Below are 16673 nucleotides of genomic sequence, written 5' to 3' on the forward strand. Positions count from 1 at the left end.
TGTGCTATATTTCCCTTTATTTCTGTCAAACTAACCACTAGACATATGATTTGTTGCTTTCTTGGTTTGGAAGTCTGATGGATTGTAAATAATCATGTGCTCTTCAAGCTCACATGCTAACTTAGGATTATACAGACTTTTATCATAACATTCCGTCAGTCACCTTGCCTCCAGGCTAAAGAATAATGACTCAGACAGTCCTTTCTTCCATGGAAGCAAGTCTGTTCTTCATCATTTCCATGGCCCTTCTTTCTAGCTAACTTAGTGCTGCTATTTTGGGGAAAGAAACAAAACTGCATATAGTAATGAAGAAATAGCACAACAGGAATTGGAACTTATATGGAAATGCAAAGAAAGAATTTTACATTTGTTTTCCTTTCCTAATAATTCCTTGGTTTGTTTTTTTTTCCTGATAATTAAAGGCTTATTAGTAAATGACACAAAATAAAAATAGCAGCATTCCTTACAGGAGGTACTCTTGCACAAGAAAGACATACTAGGTAAAACATAGTAATGTGCATTTCTGATTGTTCATTGCATTATATTTATTTTAGGCTCAGTAGGTCCTTTGACATCACTGGCATAATCCAGTAGAAGGAGTCAAATTAACTGGTAAGGTAGTTTCAGTACAAGTTTGACTACTTATCCAGAGTCCTTCAGTGTTTCCCTCTATTGAGTCTCTACTGAGACTACAGTGATTCAGAGAATCCTGTAGTCCTGCTGTGTTAGCCATTATGGAGATACTAAGCAAAACCAAACAATTTCTCTCCCAAAGGACTTTGAAGCTTTTATCAAATCTCATTGGCAAATGAGATTTAGAAAGTTAAGGGGTAAAAAATTATAACAAGTAACAATAAACCAATATTAAAAGTACTTGCAAATTAAGGCAAGGTTCACTCTCTGAACTAGATTATGATGTTGCGAGAGTTACTTTGTGCTGTAATAACATTTATTTTGTGTTTCTAATGGATAGGAAGTGATGTCTCCAACTGGGATGGAACAGATTGCTCCATACATAAAATTTATTTTTATTTGAGAAACCTTCTTAAATAACTGACAATGTGGAGCACATGTCGGACATGCCTGTCTCGTATTGGCCTTTTTAGCCACCAGTGCGCTTGTGACAAACGTGGGTAGAGACCTTTCCCAAATCTTTGTTCACGAAGCCCAGCCATGAAATTGGAGTACTCCAGCAGTCTAGCCAAGTTTTCATTTGAGTCAGTGTTGCTAAGGCTAAATTCTGACTTATATCTCCAGCTAAAATCTGCCATCTGCCTATAGAAAATATTTCTCAGTGAAAAAAAAGGTAACTGAAAGATGCAAATACACACTCAAACACAGGTGGCAGGGAGTCTTTTCAAGCAATTCTTTCACCTTAATGTTAACTAGTTACAGTTACAAACCACATCTTCAGATCTGTGACGCCCCATTCACATGTTAGGTTTAAGTTGAAATAGTACAATACATTTACCACTGTATGGACCACCTCAGTGGTGTGTGGGAGAAATGCATTATCTTCCTGTTTGAATACAGTCATAGGAATAATAACAAGAAAAATATAAGACTACATTTAGCAACAAAGACTAAGTTGTTACAAAAGGCATGGTCCAGGAGGGATGGAAGAGGGTTGGGTTCCAACCTCACATCCTTACACAGGGCCAAAAGATTTGGGTCACACACAATTGATGCAGACTTTTGAAAAACTGTATTTAGACACAGATCCTAAGACGAAACTGTGCTTCTGGGTGTTTCAGAGCCACCTACCCTGGAGAATAAGAAGGAAAAAGGGACATCTCTGTTGAATTGGTAAAGATAGTGGAACCATGACTTTAATTTGCTAAAGTAACACTGATCCTTATTTATCCCAGAGGTATTTAAGATGGTAGGTGCTGCAGTGGAAAATAAAACAGCCTAGTGACATCCAATACACTGTTAACCTCGGCTATATCACAATGTCAGCAACATTTCCAAAATATTTTTTCTGTGAACAGCAAGATTTATACATAATCTATTTCTTGCTCTGTGTGTATCTAGACACTTTTTAGGCCTGTGGTACTTCTGACCAAGTGTTCTCACTTGAAGTCTTAGCTGCTGCTCTAGAAGTTAAAAAAAAACAAAGTGTTGGCACATCAAGGGCTGTATTTTCATTTCTGGACAATATTTTCTAGTAAGCAGAAGTTTCATATCTTGAGCTGGGCAATGAAATATTTTCTAATGGTTTTAAAGATGGAAAAGAATCTCGCACACAAAGGCTTAAATAGATCAAATATTTTTCATGGGACATTTATTAACTAAAATAAATAAATTTAGTGATCATTTATTATTTAGGTCAACAAAGTTAGACGCAAAATTCCTGGGAAAACTGTTTGATGAAGTGAGCTAGACTGTCAGGGATGTCGGCCCAGAAATCAGGCCATGTTTGCTCTAGAAACACGGAGCCGATGTGCTCAAATCGCGGCTCACCCTCCGCGCCCGGGCCGGCGGATCCCGCAGGATCCGCGCAGCGACACCGCCCGGCCGCGGAGCGCGGGCGCCCCCGAGAGCCCAACGGGAGCGGTACCCGGCGCGATGCTCTGCGGGGGAAATAATACTGGACTTCTGTAGTTAGAGTTGCAACTGCTCTTTGACGGCTGTTGTGAACGTAACTGAAATATTTCGGTTCTCGATATCTGACTCTTGTGAAATTTGTGTTCGCACATCCTTGTCCAGTTGAGAGTGCTGCGCTCTCTGTCACAAAAGCAGAGGCATCTCTTTAAATTGGTGACATGGATACATGCACAGAGGGAAAAGGATTACATGGAAAGAGCTGCAGAGGGAATACGTGGGCAGTACAGATAAGTTCAGTGAACAACTCAGCATTTACACTGGCCACTGCACAGGCAAAACACACTTTTCCTATCATTGAAATAGCTTTTCTTCCATTGTAAATGCCAAGGCATTTGCTGCCCAAAATGAGGGTTTGTCATTACCTGCTAGCCAGAAGTCAGTGCTGCTCCACACTTGAAGGTTGCTTAATTTACGTCACTACAGCTCCTCTCTTAAAGGCACTGTCCACTTCAAAAGGAAGGAGTGATCTGTCCTCTGCTAACTCTGTTCAGAGCTGAGATCAATTCCTGTCTTTAAACTGCAGCCAACTGTCTTCCTCTCAAGTTTGCTAGTTTGGAAAGAAAATAGCATGTCAACACCTACAGAACATGAGGGCCTCCAAGCCCTGCACCTGTGAGTCACCATCAGCTAGGAATGCAATGCCTCTCATACACCTGCACAATGTGCAAAACACATAATGAAGGGCATAACACAGCAACAATCCTATCACGTCAGGGAATGGACTGCCCAGGGAGAGTTTACACCTTCTTAGTGTCTAGCAGAGTTATTACAATGACTGCCAAGGAAATAATGAATGTACTGAGGTTCGCTCTACATAAAAGCACAGGAAGATGTTCCTGCTCAATTACTCTTCTAAAAAGAGAGCTAACAAATGTGAATGCTCCTGATTGAAAAACATCACTATCCCTTTCTCATAATTTCCTTCAGCTTCAAGGAAGAAATCAGTATATTTAGAAACAGCAGATGCTTATATTAGATCCATTGTTTGATGTATTTAGAAGTCTCTTTGAAGTTTGTAAATCTTAAAAACATGGCCTGTCATGGCCAAGCAGTGATAGCTTGTCACCAGCTGGTATCTTCCAGGCAACGTTCTTGCTTTTGCTCAACTGACTTTATAACCTACTAGTTTTACTTTTCATTTAGTAGCCAAAGTCATAGAAACCTTTCCAAGATTAGTGAAAAGCACACTTGTCTACATTACAGAACTCACGTAATTTCTTTGTGTTAAGATCCAGCATTAGCACACAATGTACCAATAATGTTGTGCAATCCTTTTGTAGGAGGTTGTGCTTGTTTTCTTTTTGAAATCTGACCTGTGGTATTCCAGGTGTTTATTTGGCACCACTGTGGGTTTTAAAAACTATATCTACAATAATTCACCTTTGAGGAAGGGAATTTTAGCTGCAATGAGGTGCCCAAACTATTCCCTCTTTCATCAAAAAGTCAGAGGAACTGCAGAGGATGGCAGAGGCTGCCTGTAGAGGCTGCATATAAAGTCAGGAGTTGCGGAGGATTGGAGACAGCTCCCTTCTCTGCTCTGGGTCCCAGCACTAAGTGGCACAATGGGAGCAGATTTGAAGGGTAGGGTGTGAAATGGGCCTTAGGTGATGATGGCACAGAACAGAAGAATCAGGGTCATCATTTTCTTCCAAACCCTGAGGTAGAATTCAGGATTCTCACATTTAAATCTTCACCTGTGACTTTACAGCAAGTACCTGTGCAACATCTAAGTAGTGATGTCAATTTTGTTCTTTATTCTGTGCCCTAAAGACAAGAGAATTTTTTTTATAATACAGACTTGCAAGAAAATGAAGTTAACAATTCCTTGCCAATCTTGGTCTTGGCCTTTTAAACAGTTTTAGCAGTCTTCATTCCCTCTTTCAATTATTCTGTATTACACCCTACATTTGGCTCATGTTGGTTCTGTGGTTTGTGTACAAAGCCTTTAAAGCAGCTACTGAAGTCCCACTAGTAAGGAGCTACTTTGACCTTTTGCAGTGAAAAGGAATGGAAACCAGCCATACAGAGCTCTATGTCACAGCCTTGAGATGGTTCATTTAAAAAAAGTTAGCATAAGTAATGAAAAGTACCATTTTAAGCTAACAGCAGTGATCCATATTACATAGATTAGTATGGTTTTTGGAGCAATTCCTATAGCTAGAAACCCATGGTTCTGAACAATTCACAAATAAAATATGTGAACATTTAACCTTGTTCAGCCCATCACTGTGTGTTTGCATCAAAAGATAGCTGTTCAATAACTGCAGGCTTTCCAAGCAGTCTCTGGAGCCTGCCAGCAAGTTCTGAGAGCTTCTCTGATTGTCACCAGGGAAACCATGAACCTGTTCTGTATGTGGCCAGCCATCCAGAGATGAGGTTATTACCAAGCACCATCATAGGGAAAGACATCTCAAGACTAATTTCCCTAGCTAGATATTGTATTACTGGTGTATATGAAAGGATAAGTTCCTACTTTTGTAGAGGCTTCTGATGCTATGGTTAGTTCAGCTGGCAAAACTACTGTCAAGTTTTCTAAAGCTTTGAGTTCAAACACATGTTTTTATTTGATCTCTGTTATATGATTTAAACCTGATTAAATCTAACACCTGAAGGAAAAGTTTAAAAATAGATGAGAAGTTGTTCTCTCCTTTAGTAGATACAGGGAGAAATTAGAAAAATGCAATAAAGTGGAACCTGTTTAAATATTAGTTTGAAAATGTTGTCAATTTGAGATTTTTTTGAAATTCAGTCACTTTTTAGTTCAATCAAACTATTTCTGAAAATGATAACAATAATGTTAACATTCCCAGTGGTAGAATGGCAAATTAATTTTTAATTAAATTAGAAATAATCAACATCACTGTTAAAAGGAAACAGAAGAAAGGTGCTAGTTTTGAAGTAAAAAAGCAACAGTTCTGTGATAACAGAAGATCAAAGTTGGCATGGTCTAATTAAAATATAAAATGCTTCATGAATATCAAAGGGTTACCTTCAGCTCTGACAGACACTGTCGGGTAATATTACAGACACCTTAATTCTTCTAGAATCATCTTTGCCTCCACTGGCTCCCAATTCTATATTTTGTCACAGCCTGCATAGGAAATCAAATGAAAAGCTGGGAACTGAAGCTGGTTTTACTGTCAGGGCTCCTCCAAAAAGAGTTTAAAAGTTTTGTTGATGTTGTATCAGTCTATTGGCAAACTGAGCAACTCAAGTCTGAATGGAAAACTGTTGCATTTTCGCTAGCTAAAAAATCATCTTTAATCTTAAATTCTGTCCTGGTTTTCTGTCTTCTCCCTTTTTACACCTAGATGCTTCCCCAGGGTATGGAGGAGGAGGCTACATGGCTTCTGTATAACAGGAATGTCACACAACAGAAGGCTGAATTTGTGGTTAACAACAGTTCCTTCCACTTGAACCTTAACTATTTAAGCAAAATAGTAAAACAAAAAAGAAAAGCCAATAACCAAATTTTGCCTCTGTTTCAGATGGATACACTACTGACGATATTGAATTTTACTGGAATGGAGGAGAGTCGGCAGTAACAGGAGTTAATAACATTGAGCTCCCGCAATTTTCTATTGTTGATTACAAGATGGTATCAAAGAGAGTGGAATTTACAACAGGTAAGCACTGGCTAGTTAAAAAAACCCTCTCCTCGCTTCCCCAACCCAGAAATATCAGTGTCTAACTTTCGTTAGGTATTACTTATTATATGATTTCTTTCTTTCAGGAGCATATCCTCGATTATCACTTAGCTTCCGGCTTAAAAGAAATATTGGATACTTCATTTTGCAAACTTATATGCCTTCCACGCTAATCACAATTCTTTCATGGGTATCTTTTTGGATCAATTATGATGCCTCTGCAGCCAGAGTTGCTCTAGGTAACTTCTCAAAATAACTGAACTGCATAAATACTTGTTGCCTTTGAGTACAGTGGCACCAATTCCATATTGCTGATTGCAGCATCATTAATTGTGATCTTACATATACAGCGTAGGACCTTCATTGTCAGGAAGGCAGGCAGGTGCCACCTTGCCTATATCTGAAGCTCTTGCTCTGCAGTTAAGTTGGGATCCTGACTGATTTCCAGTTGTCATAATGGTCTCTGGATCAGAACAAAAGTGTCTTGCTTCCAAACTGAAGTGCAAAGGTCTAATTCAGGTATTTAAGGATATCTACACCGTGCTGCATGAACAATCCATGTAGATGTTAAAAAGTGTCCTCTCAGGCCAGATGCATGATTGAAATGTATACAGAAGATCCTACTGACATCAGTGGAAATATACTAGCTTCCTTTTCTCCTTTCAATGCTCTGTTTTCAATCAAAAGCTAGATACTTATTCCAGATCTCCAGATCAATGCAAGTCACCCTCTGGGATCAAGCAAGGCTACTGATGTAAATAAAGTGAGAAGCATTTCCTCACATAGAAAAAACATCAATCGACTCTTTGCTATCCAGGTCAGCTAACACCATGTTCCCTAGACAAGCTTTTGTAAAAATTAAGACAAGTTGTATCAAGACAGCCTGGGCTTTTGAAAGTTATTTCATTCACCTTCCATTGCATGGAAGGCCAAGGAAGGTGCTATCAGAGGACCTGCAAGGATATCTTCCTTTCCAGTCCTGCAAAATGCATTCCCTTGGCTGTTAAGAATCTGATCACATAATTAAGCCATCTATATGGGAATATAATGCTGCCATTATGCCTTTCACACTCAAATCTCCCTCCTTGTCTTGTTAGTCAATGACTTTTTCTTCTTTTTTCAGGAATCACAACTGTGCTGACCATGACCACCATCAGCACCCACCTCAGGGAGACCTTGCCAAAGATTCCCTATGTCAAGGCAATAGATATTTACTTGATGGGATGCTTTGTGTTTGTGTTCCTGGCCTTGCTGGAATATGCCTTTGTAAACTACATATTCTTTGGGAAAGGACCTCAGCATCAAAAAAAGACAGCAGGCAGGGCAGGACGTGCTCCAGGAGAGAAGAGCAGACTGGAAACAAATAGAGTCCAGGTAAAACATTCAAGCTAACTTCTCAATCATTATTTCTACTGTGACAATGTTGATGTATATGATGATAGAGATAAATGCAGATGAAACACATGCAAAAGCATTTAAAATTGCCTAAAGAAAAATTGTATTTTAAGAGAATACAGCAATGTATGGCCTGTTCCATCTTCAGTTGAAAACAAAGTAAGAAACCACATAAAATGCAAATGAGTATTCAGGATACACATTTCTTTGCAGCAGAGAAGGAATGCAAGGGTACAAGGGTACAAGGAAGTTAAATATTTACTACTTCAGCTGTATATTTCTTTGATATAGAAGGTGGTATAGAAGAAATGTTTATAATAAAGTTCCTCTTTACACACAGAAACTTCATCAAAAACAAAAAGCAAAGACAGACTCTGTTGCTTCAGTGAGCCCTGAATGAAGCCCACATGACAGAGTTTCCAGGAACACAAGGAAGCCGCTGCTAGGTTATAACAGCTTTCACATGTCAGGATTTTTCTTTCAGCTAAGTTCAAGCAGACCTCAATACCCTCTCTTAAAAAAATAAGCCAGAAAAGCTCTAGGAAGTAATACTATGGACTTTTTTTTTTTTTACAGGGACAAGTTTAATTTTGCAATACATCACTGAGCACTTGCAAACTGCTATAAACCTATTTCAACTTTTCCCAATTTTTCAGAAATAAACCCTTCAAAGCCTCAGGCGTATTTGGCCCAGTCTGACTCAGAGGAAAATACATATTCTAATGAGCCAAAAATCTTCTTCCTTTCTCTGCTTTTCTTACAATATATTACATCCAAGTATTAACGAGATCTTACCCAGGCTGTCCTATAAACTTCTGTACTGTTGTGGCCTGAGGCAATAACATTTGGTCAAAACTTTATTCGAGCCCTCTGTTCAGCTGGAAGAATGAGACCGACACATAAAACTCTAACAGGTAAGACCGTATCTTGATGGATGGTTGCAATTTCACATACATATCAGGAAGTGTGTTTCAGAAATTCTGTGATATCTTATTAGTTCTAAATTTGTGTGTCTAGTGTCCCAGCAGCCACACCACTACAGCTAAGCATCATTAACAAAGCTGTCATGTTCTCAGCCTCAGTGAACTCATGAGCCCATTAAAAGTCCTTACTCGCATTTGCCTCCTGTCCCCTTGTGTAGGAGATGCTTTATTACAATGGGGGCACAATATCAGTTCAGGCAATCATCAGTCTCCAAGTCTCCCACAAAGTACTGTCTTCCACAGAGCAGAGAAGATAAGCCACCCTGTTACAGATTGTTGCACGCAGACACTGTCTATGCATTTCTATGGCAAATAAGGAAGGGAAAAAACCCAACAAAACTCACAAACTGACCAGCCACCTCAACAGCTCCTGAGATAACCCAGCCTAGGTGAGAAACAGCACAGCACGGATTCAGGATGAAGAGGGAATCAATGCTTCTTCAGAGGTCAGCCTTGTCCCCATGGGCCCCAGTGCACTGAACCGAGTAAAGGACGAGAAAATGTAAAGGATAAGAGTGCCGGTAAGTTCTTTTTCCTACATAATTGGAGAGTTTGTTTAACTAACAAAAGGCCCTAACTCATAACTAAAAGCTTTTGTCTAAATGTTACATGGCAAAGATTTAACTGAGACAGGTACTCAGAATGGAACGGAATCAAAAGTTTTCAGAGCACCACATGCATACACCAGCATTTTTCTGACAGAAAAAGAAGGCATACATGCTTTGTACCAGGATTTGTAAGTGCTTACACTTGAGACAGCAATTCCATTTTGAGGCTGAGAGTGCTTTAAGTGAACAGACTGCTTTCTGCCTGTACAGTGCAGGTTTGTGAACATTCATTTTACTCAGCATGGAAATGCTGATGTCCGACAGTTGTATTTCTGTCCTTGGCAGGAACAATGTTCATGGCTGAAGAAGTGGGACACAGTAAGGTTATGTGAAAACAGCTTTGATCTCCTCTCCACTGTGTTTTGAGATTTTTCACTGGTGTTATGATGTCTGAACCAGAGCAGGAGAAAGTTTTTTTTGGAGCATAAAAGTACAGTTGTAAGTATATATAGCTATAGGATAATTTTTTCCCTTCTGCTCATGACCCACATCACTTATCCATACAGAGATTTCTAACCAATAGATGATATGTAACAGTGCTTCATCTCTTTGTGCCAGGTGAAGATATTAATCATTCCCATCTGACATGCAACTCCCATGAGTAAAAGAGTTAAAATTCCTTCACCAGATAACAAAAGCATTAGATGTGTGAGCAACACTCAACAAACTGACCACGATATTGACAGTATAGAGAAGACCAGATGAACAATGAAACTGAACTGCTATTTCCTATGTGGCTGTTCCTTTCTCTACAGACTGAAGAAGGTGGAAATAGTGTCTTTCCAGTTTCACAACTTATGCCATTTTAATTTCTAATATACAAAAAATATTAATTTGTAGTAAACAATATTTCTGTTTCTCTGAATAAAGCATAAAGACTGTTTATATGTCCTTGCTCATTTGTTGAAGCTAGATGTCATTGAGGAGACCACTGTAATTATGGATAAATAGGACAAAAGCACCCTGCAAGAAAATATTTAGATAGTCCATGCATGCAACTGCTCCTGTTTCCCTAGACAATGATAGTGTGAATGTTACAGAGAAGATTTCTCTTAAATATGAGAAAAAGGTAGAATGCAATCATACTGTTACTGGAAAAGGGGCTGAGCCATCATAAGGTTCATAAATGACAACACAAGGCAAGTGATAGATGGTCCCTCGCTCCCTGAGTCTGCACAGCATCACACCTTCCTTTCAAACCTTCTGTGAACCACAAAGCACCCAGAATAGAAAGCCAAAGGCCAGCCACAGGTTCTGAGGAAACCATGATTCTCCAATAGAGTGGCTACTGGAAGGAGAAAAAAAAGGGGAATACATAACCACACAACTAGCTCAAACATCAAGTAAATCCCCACCTGAATAAGTATAGCCCTGCTGAGCATAACCTGATAATCTGAGCATAATCTGATCTTTGCAGATCAGATTGTGATAACACTACTGCATTTGTTCCAACAAGACAGCTTGTATGAGTAACATGGCCCTGAATCTTTCATCTTAAGAGGAAGATGGGTTTGTATTGAGATAAAACAGAAGTTCTTACCTTTTATCTCCCAACAGTTAAGGTAAAAAAATAGGTAGGTAAAAACTCATTCCAGACAGCGTTTAACATTTGAGACTCATTCTTTTTCAAGGAATGCCAACCTGCTATTCTTCCCCTAGAGCTGACTGACTATTTTTTATGTGGTCAACACAGGACTGTTGTTTTGGGTGGTTTTCTTTTTATTACTTTACTGTTTTACACTAAAAATATAATTTGATGGCCCTCAGCAGAAAACTCATTTTCTAAGTAAACATACAAGCAAAATTATTACTTTTTTTTTTATGATGTTTCCTCAGCACACATCATACACTTTAAAAAATTCATATATATGTACCTGTGCTGATTTAGGCTTTAGGTAGTTCCACTGCAAAGGGAAAATTAAAAATTTATATACTCAATTTAGATACACTCTCAATACAGATATGAATGTTCTTACAAGAAGCATCACCATATACCTGAAGAATACATAAACTTCAATAATTACACCAGATGACTAACACAGCATCAGCTCTAGATCCTTTGACATGTTCCTCACATATTCTTCATTATATGTTCAAAAGACCAAAAAAAATCAGTTCTTTGGCTTTCTACAACTTTAGGCAAGATTTATGCATTGTACAAACCAAAGTGTTCATGCAAACACACATTTAGGCTCAGAACATCTGTTAAGCAAGAAATCTTGTTTTCATCTGAGCCTTAAACAAAATTTAAGGCATCGTAGTTAAAGAGCAACACGGTGGTATTTGAAAGAATAAATGTATCATATCTGAGCAAGGAAAAAGTACTCTAGGCTTGATACGGCTCTTCCTTCCTCCATAAGCAGGGGACTGAGATACTCTACTCCTAAGCAAGCAGCCAGACAGCTACTGGGTCAGAAAACTCAGTGGACAGAGCCTTGTCTCTTCCATGCCAATTTTTTGTCATGCCATCTGATGCAAATATGTCAAAGACTGTACAACTGCAGTACCTACCTACTCTCTGGTTCTCATGTACAGGGCCAAGAGAAAGGCCTCAGTAACCTTGTATTAAGTAAGGGAGAAAAGATTTTAAGACAGAAAATTTACAGCATTTACTGTGCATATATTTGCTGTTAATTCATTCCAAAAATAAAAATAGACAAAACTAATAACAAGACTCTTTTGGGGATCCCTTAACAAGTTGTACATTTTCCAGATTCCTGCAGGAATTTGTAGAATTACTAAGCTTCAGTAACAAAATCTCAGCTGTACAAGAATATTTTAAAGTGAACTTCAAGATATATTGAAAGGGTTTTTAATTATGTGGGAAACTAACTGTTTCCCACAAGCTTCACATTACACAGAGAATTTGACCAGATACATAAGAAGAGACTTTATACTTCCCTGAGCTAATTTAGTCAAGATCAGTGTAAGGCCTTTTGTTGTGAATTGTTAAGACTTCAATTCAAAGACCGAATTGTTTCATGATATATACAAATCACCTCACCTAAAATGGTTTAAATGAAACTTATTCTAAAAATAACAGGTTCATTCAGAACACTTAGAGTAGGAATTCATACGCTGCTTGCCTCATAATAAACTGTCAGGGTATATTAGTTTAAGAAAGATCCCTGTGAATCACTTCAGATTGTAGGCTGTTAAGAGATGTCTTGTCAAAAGAAAAGTCATAATAACTGCTTAATGATGCTTGCATTACTGTTACTACTATTATAAGACTAAAGTCAATTAGCTTACACATTAGCTTATGTAATCAAAGACAGTTCAAAGAGCTATTTCATAAAACTGGGATGAAAAGGTTGACTATCAAAACTTCTGAGTATTAAAAAAAAAATCTCTTTCTACACAGAGACAACTCTGAGATCATTATTTTTTCCACTGAAAAAAAAATGTCAGATCTTTGGAGTAATGAATAGTCCCATGGTTATGGCAGTCCTCTGGAAAGCAGGAAACCCTAGTTTAAATCTTCCTTCTGCTTAAATTTGAAGGCTTGACCTAAAAAGTATAAACTGGGTAGTCTATATCTCAAGTAAATACTTGAAAATAGCATGCTCATTTGTGACAAGCTGGCCTCTCTAACCCAGAATATACGAGTTTTTTCCCACCAAAGCAGTGGTGGGAACTGGGGTGTTCCCACTGAATGCTCTTTTCAGCACAAACAGAATCAGTTGCTAAACCAGAGAAGTGCATTTTCTGTCTGTGCTGACTTATACTCCATTTAGAAGACGTTTTTACCCCACAGATCTCTTGTGTGGCTTTTGTACAAATAGCCCTTTCACTGCTTTGTTTTCAGTTAGCAGGTGCTTAATCTGGTAACTACATGAAGATTTCTCCTGGCGATGGGAAGGAACATCTTCCACACTGCCAGGTGGAACCAAGGCTTTCTCTGGCTCTCAGCTATCCTCTGTGGCAACCCCAGAGACTGGGTTTCCCTGTGTGTTTTTCTTGGAGATTTTTCTTGAACATACTTCAAATCTGCTGTAGATTATTATATCACTTCCTAGCTCTGCTATGTCTTACTAAAAATGTAAAGATCAGAGTGCAAACAAAGCATTACATATCACTGGTGCTTCACAACACCAGATGTTGTCTATAATTACTATTTTATTCCTTGATATAAAGGCATCCACAGACATGGTCTAGACTGTAATATATTTGGGATAGGTCAAACAGCACAGCTTACAGAAACCAATTTAGTATTCAAGCCTCGAGGTGAAGTCTTTGAAGTTTCATTTAAGAGGCCTGTGTTCTGATGTGTATTTCCCTCATACAAGCTACAGTGGATGTTTAAATACCTGTGAATTTGAAACATCTAGGAAGTCTTTATGAAGAAGTCAGAAGTCTTCATCCTGGGAACAACAAAAATTTTCAAAAGAGGTTTTACTACAAACAGGTACAAAACTAAAGACTTGTGAAAAGGTAAACACTTTGTAGCAATGCTGCCATTCATGGTTAATTATATTCATACATAAGAAAGACAATAACACAAAAATATTTTATATATATTTATATATATATAAAATATTGGACCAGATGTACATAGTGGTTCTAGTTTCCAGTTCATTGCATAGGTACCTAAAACAGTGCCCTGACTAAATAACAGTACAAATAAAGTAAGTGACAAATATATTTGAAACAACTGCTTCTGATACTAACACATACAAATGCAAATGAATGTAGGGTTTCATTGAGTAAAATGGATTATGACAAGGCACAGGAACAAGTTAATGATATGCTATGATTTCCAAAATCAATTTTCATCATGAACATTTTAAATAACTGTACCTTCGTGCTCTTCCTATCATAAACCCATTGTTACAAAACTCTTTGAAATTAACCTTCAGCACTAAATCTGTATAAAATTGTTTAAACAGTAACATTTTCTTTTCACCTTGTGTATATGAAACCTTCAAGTGTCCAGTCACCAGACATTACAAATCAGAATTTCATAAAGACTGTGATCCAAGTTAAAAATAAAATTAAAAAAGTCTTATTTCACAGAGGATGAGATAACTAACCGAATTACAAGGTCCCAGACCAAGAAACCAGGTCAGGATGGAAGGTACTTAGATGTTTATTAGCTAATTTCACACCAGTCAGGAAAGTGTATTCAGTATCTTTTCACTTTTGTGAATGATGTACCAGACATGAACTGTCACTGCAGGAGTGTTTCAGTAGCAGAGCCAGAAGGTCCATCTGGGATACACCTTGGGCTGGCTGAGCAACTTGTCTAATCCACATTCCTTCCTTGACACAGGTTGATCCCCATGGAAACATGCTCCTTAGACCACTTGAAACACGAAATGACGTCAGCAGCTCAGATGTGTTCATGAGCCTCCGTGACCCTCGAGCCACCACGTACACGTACGACAGTGCCAACCTGCAGTACAGAAGAGCCACTTCCAGCAGAGACCTCTACAACAGGAGTGCTCTGGATAGGCACAGGCTTCATAAAAAAGGACACTTACGAAGAAGGGCATCCCAGATCAAAGTCAAAATCCCTGATTTGACTGATGTTAACTTGATAGACAAGTGGTCCAGAATGGTCTTTCCCATAACGTTTATTCTTTTCAATGTTATTTACTGGCTGTATTATGTCCACTAATTTATGCAATAATGTTACCACAGACTGACTTAATTAGACTTGTTGCTTTTCCTTCTCAATTTTAACTCTGAAGAACTTCAGTAGTTATAATGTTACATGTTCAATGTAAGATACCCAGCCATGGAACACTTCTAGATTTAAGTTTTCAAAAAAAAACCCCAAACCAACCCAAATTCAGCCTTATAGCATTCAGATCAGAATACTACAGATCTGTTCTTAAAAAGCATCTTCAGCAAAAGGGCTATACCTTGATTTTTACAAAGTTTATGCATCACAAAAGACCTTTCTCTAGCCACTTCAATTTTTTTTTTAAGTGGAATAAAAATTAGTCCCACTGTATTTCTTATCACATATTGGCAGCCCACAGCAGCATGATTCCAAACAACACAGTAAAACAATTCAAAGTAGTATCTATGTCACTATCTTTCAGCATTTAGAGTGTACAGAAATTTGAAGAAAAAACAGTTTGGAGGATTATAATTGTTACACCACACATCATTTCAAATAGTTATACTGGGAAGGATTTCCATAGTGTGTGTGAGAAGTATCACTCAAGGAAAAGTCAAATCACATTTTCAGAGAAGCTGGGATCTTGAAAAGAAATAAAGGGTAGCAGAGAGAAATTCCACTGAATTTCCAAGCAAGGAATCAGCTGATTTGATCTAACTGGACACAAAGTAATAATGCTGAAATTTATGAGAACAATTGTGCCATATGCAATTTTGTATTAAAAAGTAGAAAACAAGCACATGCTCATTCCTGGAAGCAATACTGAGACATACCCCAGGCCAAGACTTTTCTTGACTCCCAGGTCTCCTGTGGTTGGTAATTGCAACATTCTCCCAAAAGTTACACACAAAATCACACAGAGTATTCCGAGTTGGAAGGGGCCCATGAGGATCATTGAGTAAAACTCTTAAGTGAATGGCCCCTATGGGGATCGAACCCACAACCTTGGTGTTATTAGCACCATGCTCTAAGAGGAAATCAAACCCAAAACTAAGTTGGCAGATGTCTAGGAACAGATCTGAGGAAATTTCTGCATATAGTTTCCTACAGATTTCCTTACTCCACTGAGGACCAGGAGATGTGTCTGAGTCTTATGGCACACCAGTGATGTTGGGTGCACTCCTTTTGAGGAGCTGCCTCTCCGCACTTGGCTGCTTTTTGCCTAACACAGCCAATTCCTGCCAAGGAGCCACAGGTAAAGTTCTAGCAAGGTCCATGCAATTGAGAAGCAATAGGTCAGTCATCTTCTCTATGGCTAATTGTTTCCTAACAGTGTTTACACTGCTGTCTAACATAGCAATTTATTGAAACTATTATCAGTTAATTTTTTTTTTAATTAAAAATGTTTCATACTTTTAGGAGAGTCAAGATACCCAAGCCAACAGAGTCTATGTAGGTACCAAAGTGATTGTTACCCATGGAAGCTTGTACAGAAAGAAACATTGGTACAGATACAAATGAGTGATGTGGAAAGCTTCTTCAGCAGCTCCTCATTGCCTGGCAGTAAGGTCAGCTGACTACCTTATTGTCAACTGATATGACAATTTCTTTAATCAGAATATAATAACAAATGAAACCTTCCTACATGCTAACGTTTGTCACATTGTACAATACCTGGACCTTCTCATCCTTCCCTTTGTTTGTGCAGCAGGCTTCTGCAGAAAGAGTCTGGAATAACAGAATAAACAAACAAGAAAAGGAATAGGTTTAATTTACAAGAAATATAGGGCTGCAAACCAGGCATTTGACATTGCTAATCTAGGGGGGTCTTTAAGACTATCAATTTTTCTGTGGGCTCCAAAGT

General features: G+C 38.3%; 1 protein-coding gene across 1 annotated transcript in view; it reads left to right on the forward strand.

Moving 5' to 3' along the window:
* The window catches only part of GABRB1 (gamma-aminobutyric acid type A receptor beta1 subunit), a 116584-nt gene extending 99911 nt beyond the window's left edge, over positions 1-16673 (forward strand). Inside the window, exons 4-7 of the mRNA XM_018068837.2 lie at positions 6096-6233; positions 6341-6493; positions 7378-7628; positions 14513-16673. Of these exons, the coding sequence (XP_017924326.1) occupies positions 6096-6233; positions 6341-6493; positions 7378-7628; positions 14513-14860 (890 nt within the window). The 3' untranslated portion in view covers positions 14861-16673. The remainder of the gene's footprint in view (positions 1-6095; positions 6234-6340; positions 6494-7377; positions 7629-14512) is intronic.

This window comes from Manacus vitellinus, unplaced genomic scaffold (genome assembly GCF_001715985.3).
Source record: "Manacus vitellinus isolate BGI_N305 unplaced genomic scaffold, ASM171598v3 scaffold_0_pilon, whole genome shotgun sequence".
In the NCBI taxonomy this organism is placed as follows: Eukaryota; Metazoa; Chordata; class Aves; order Passeriformes; family Pipridae; genus Manacus; species Manacus vitellinus.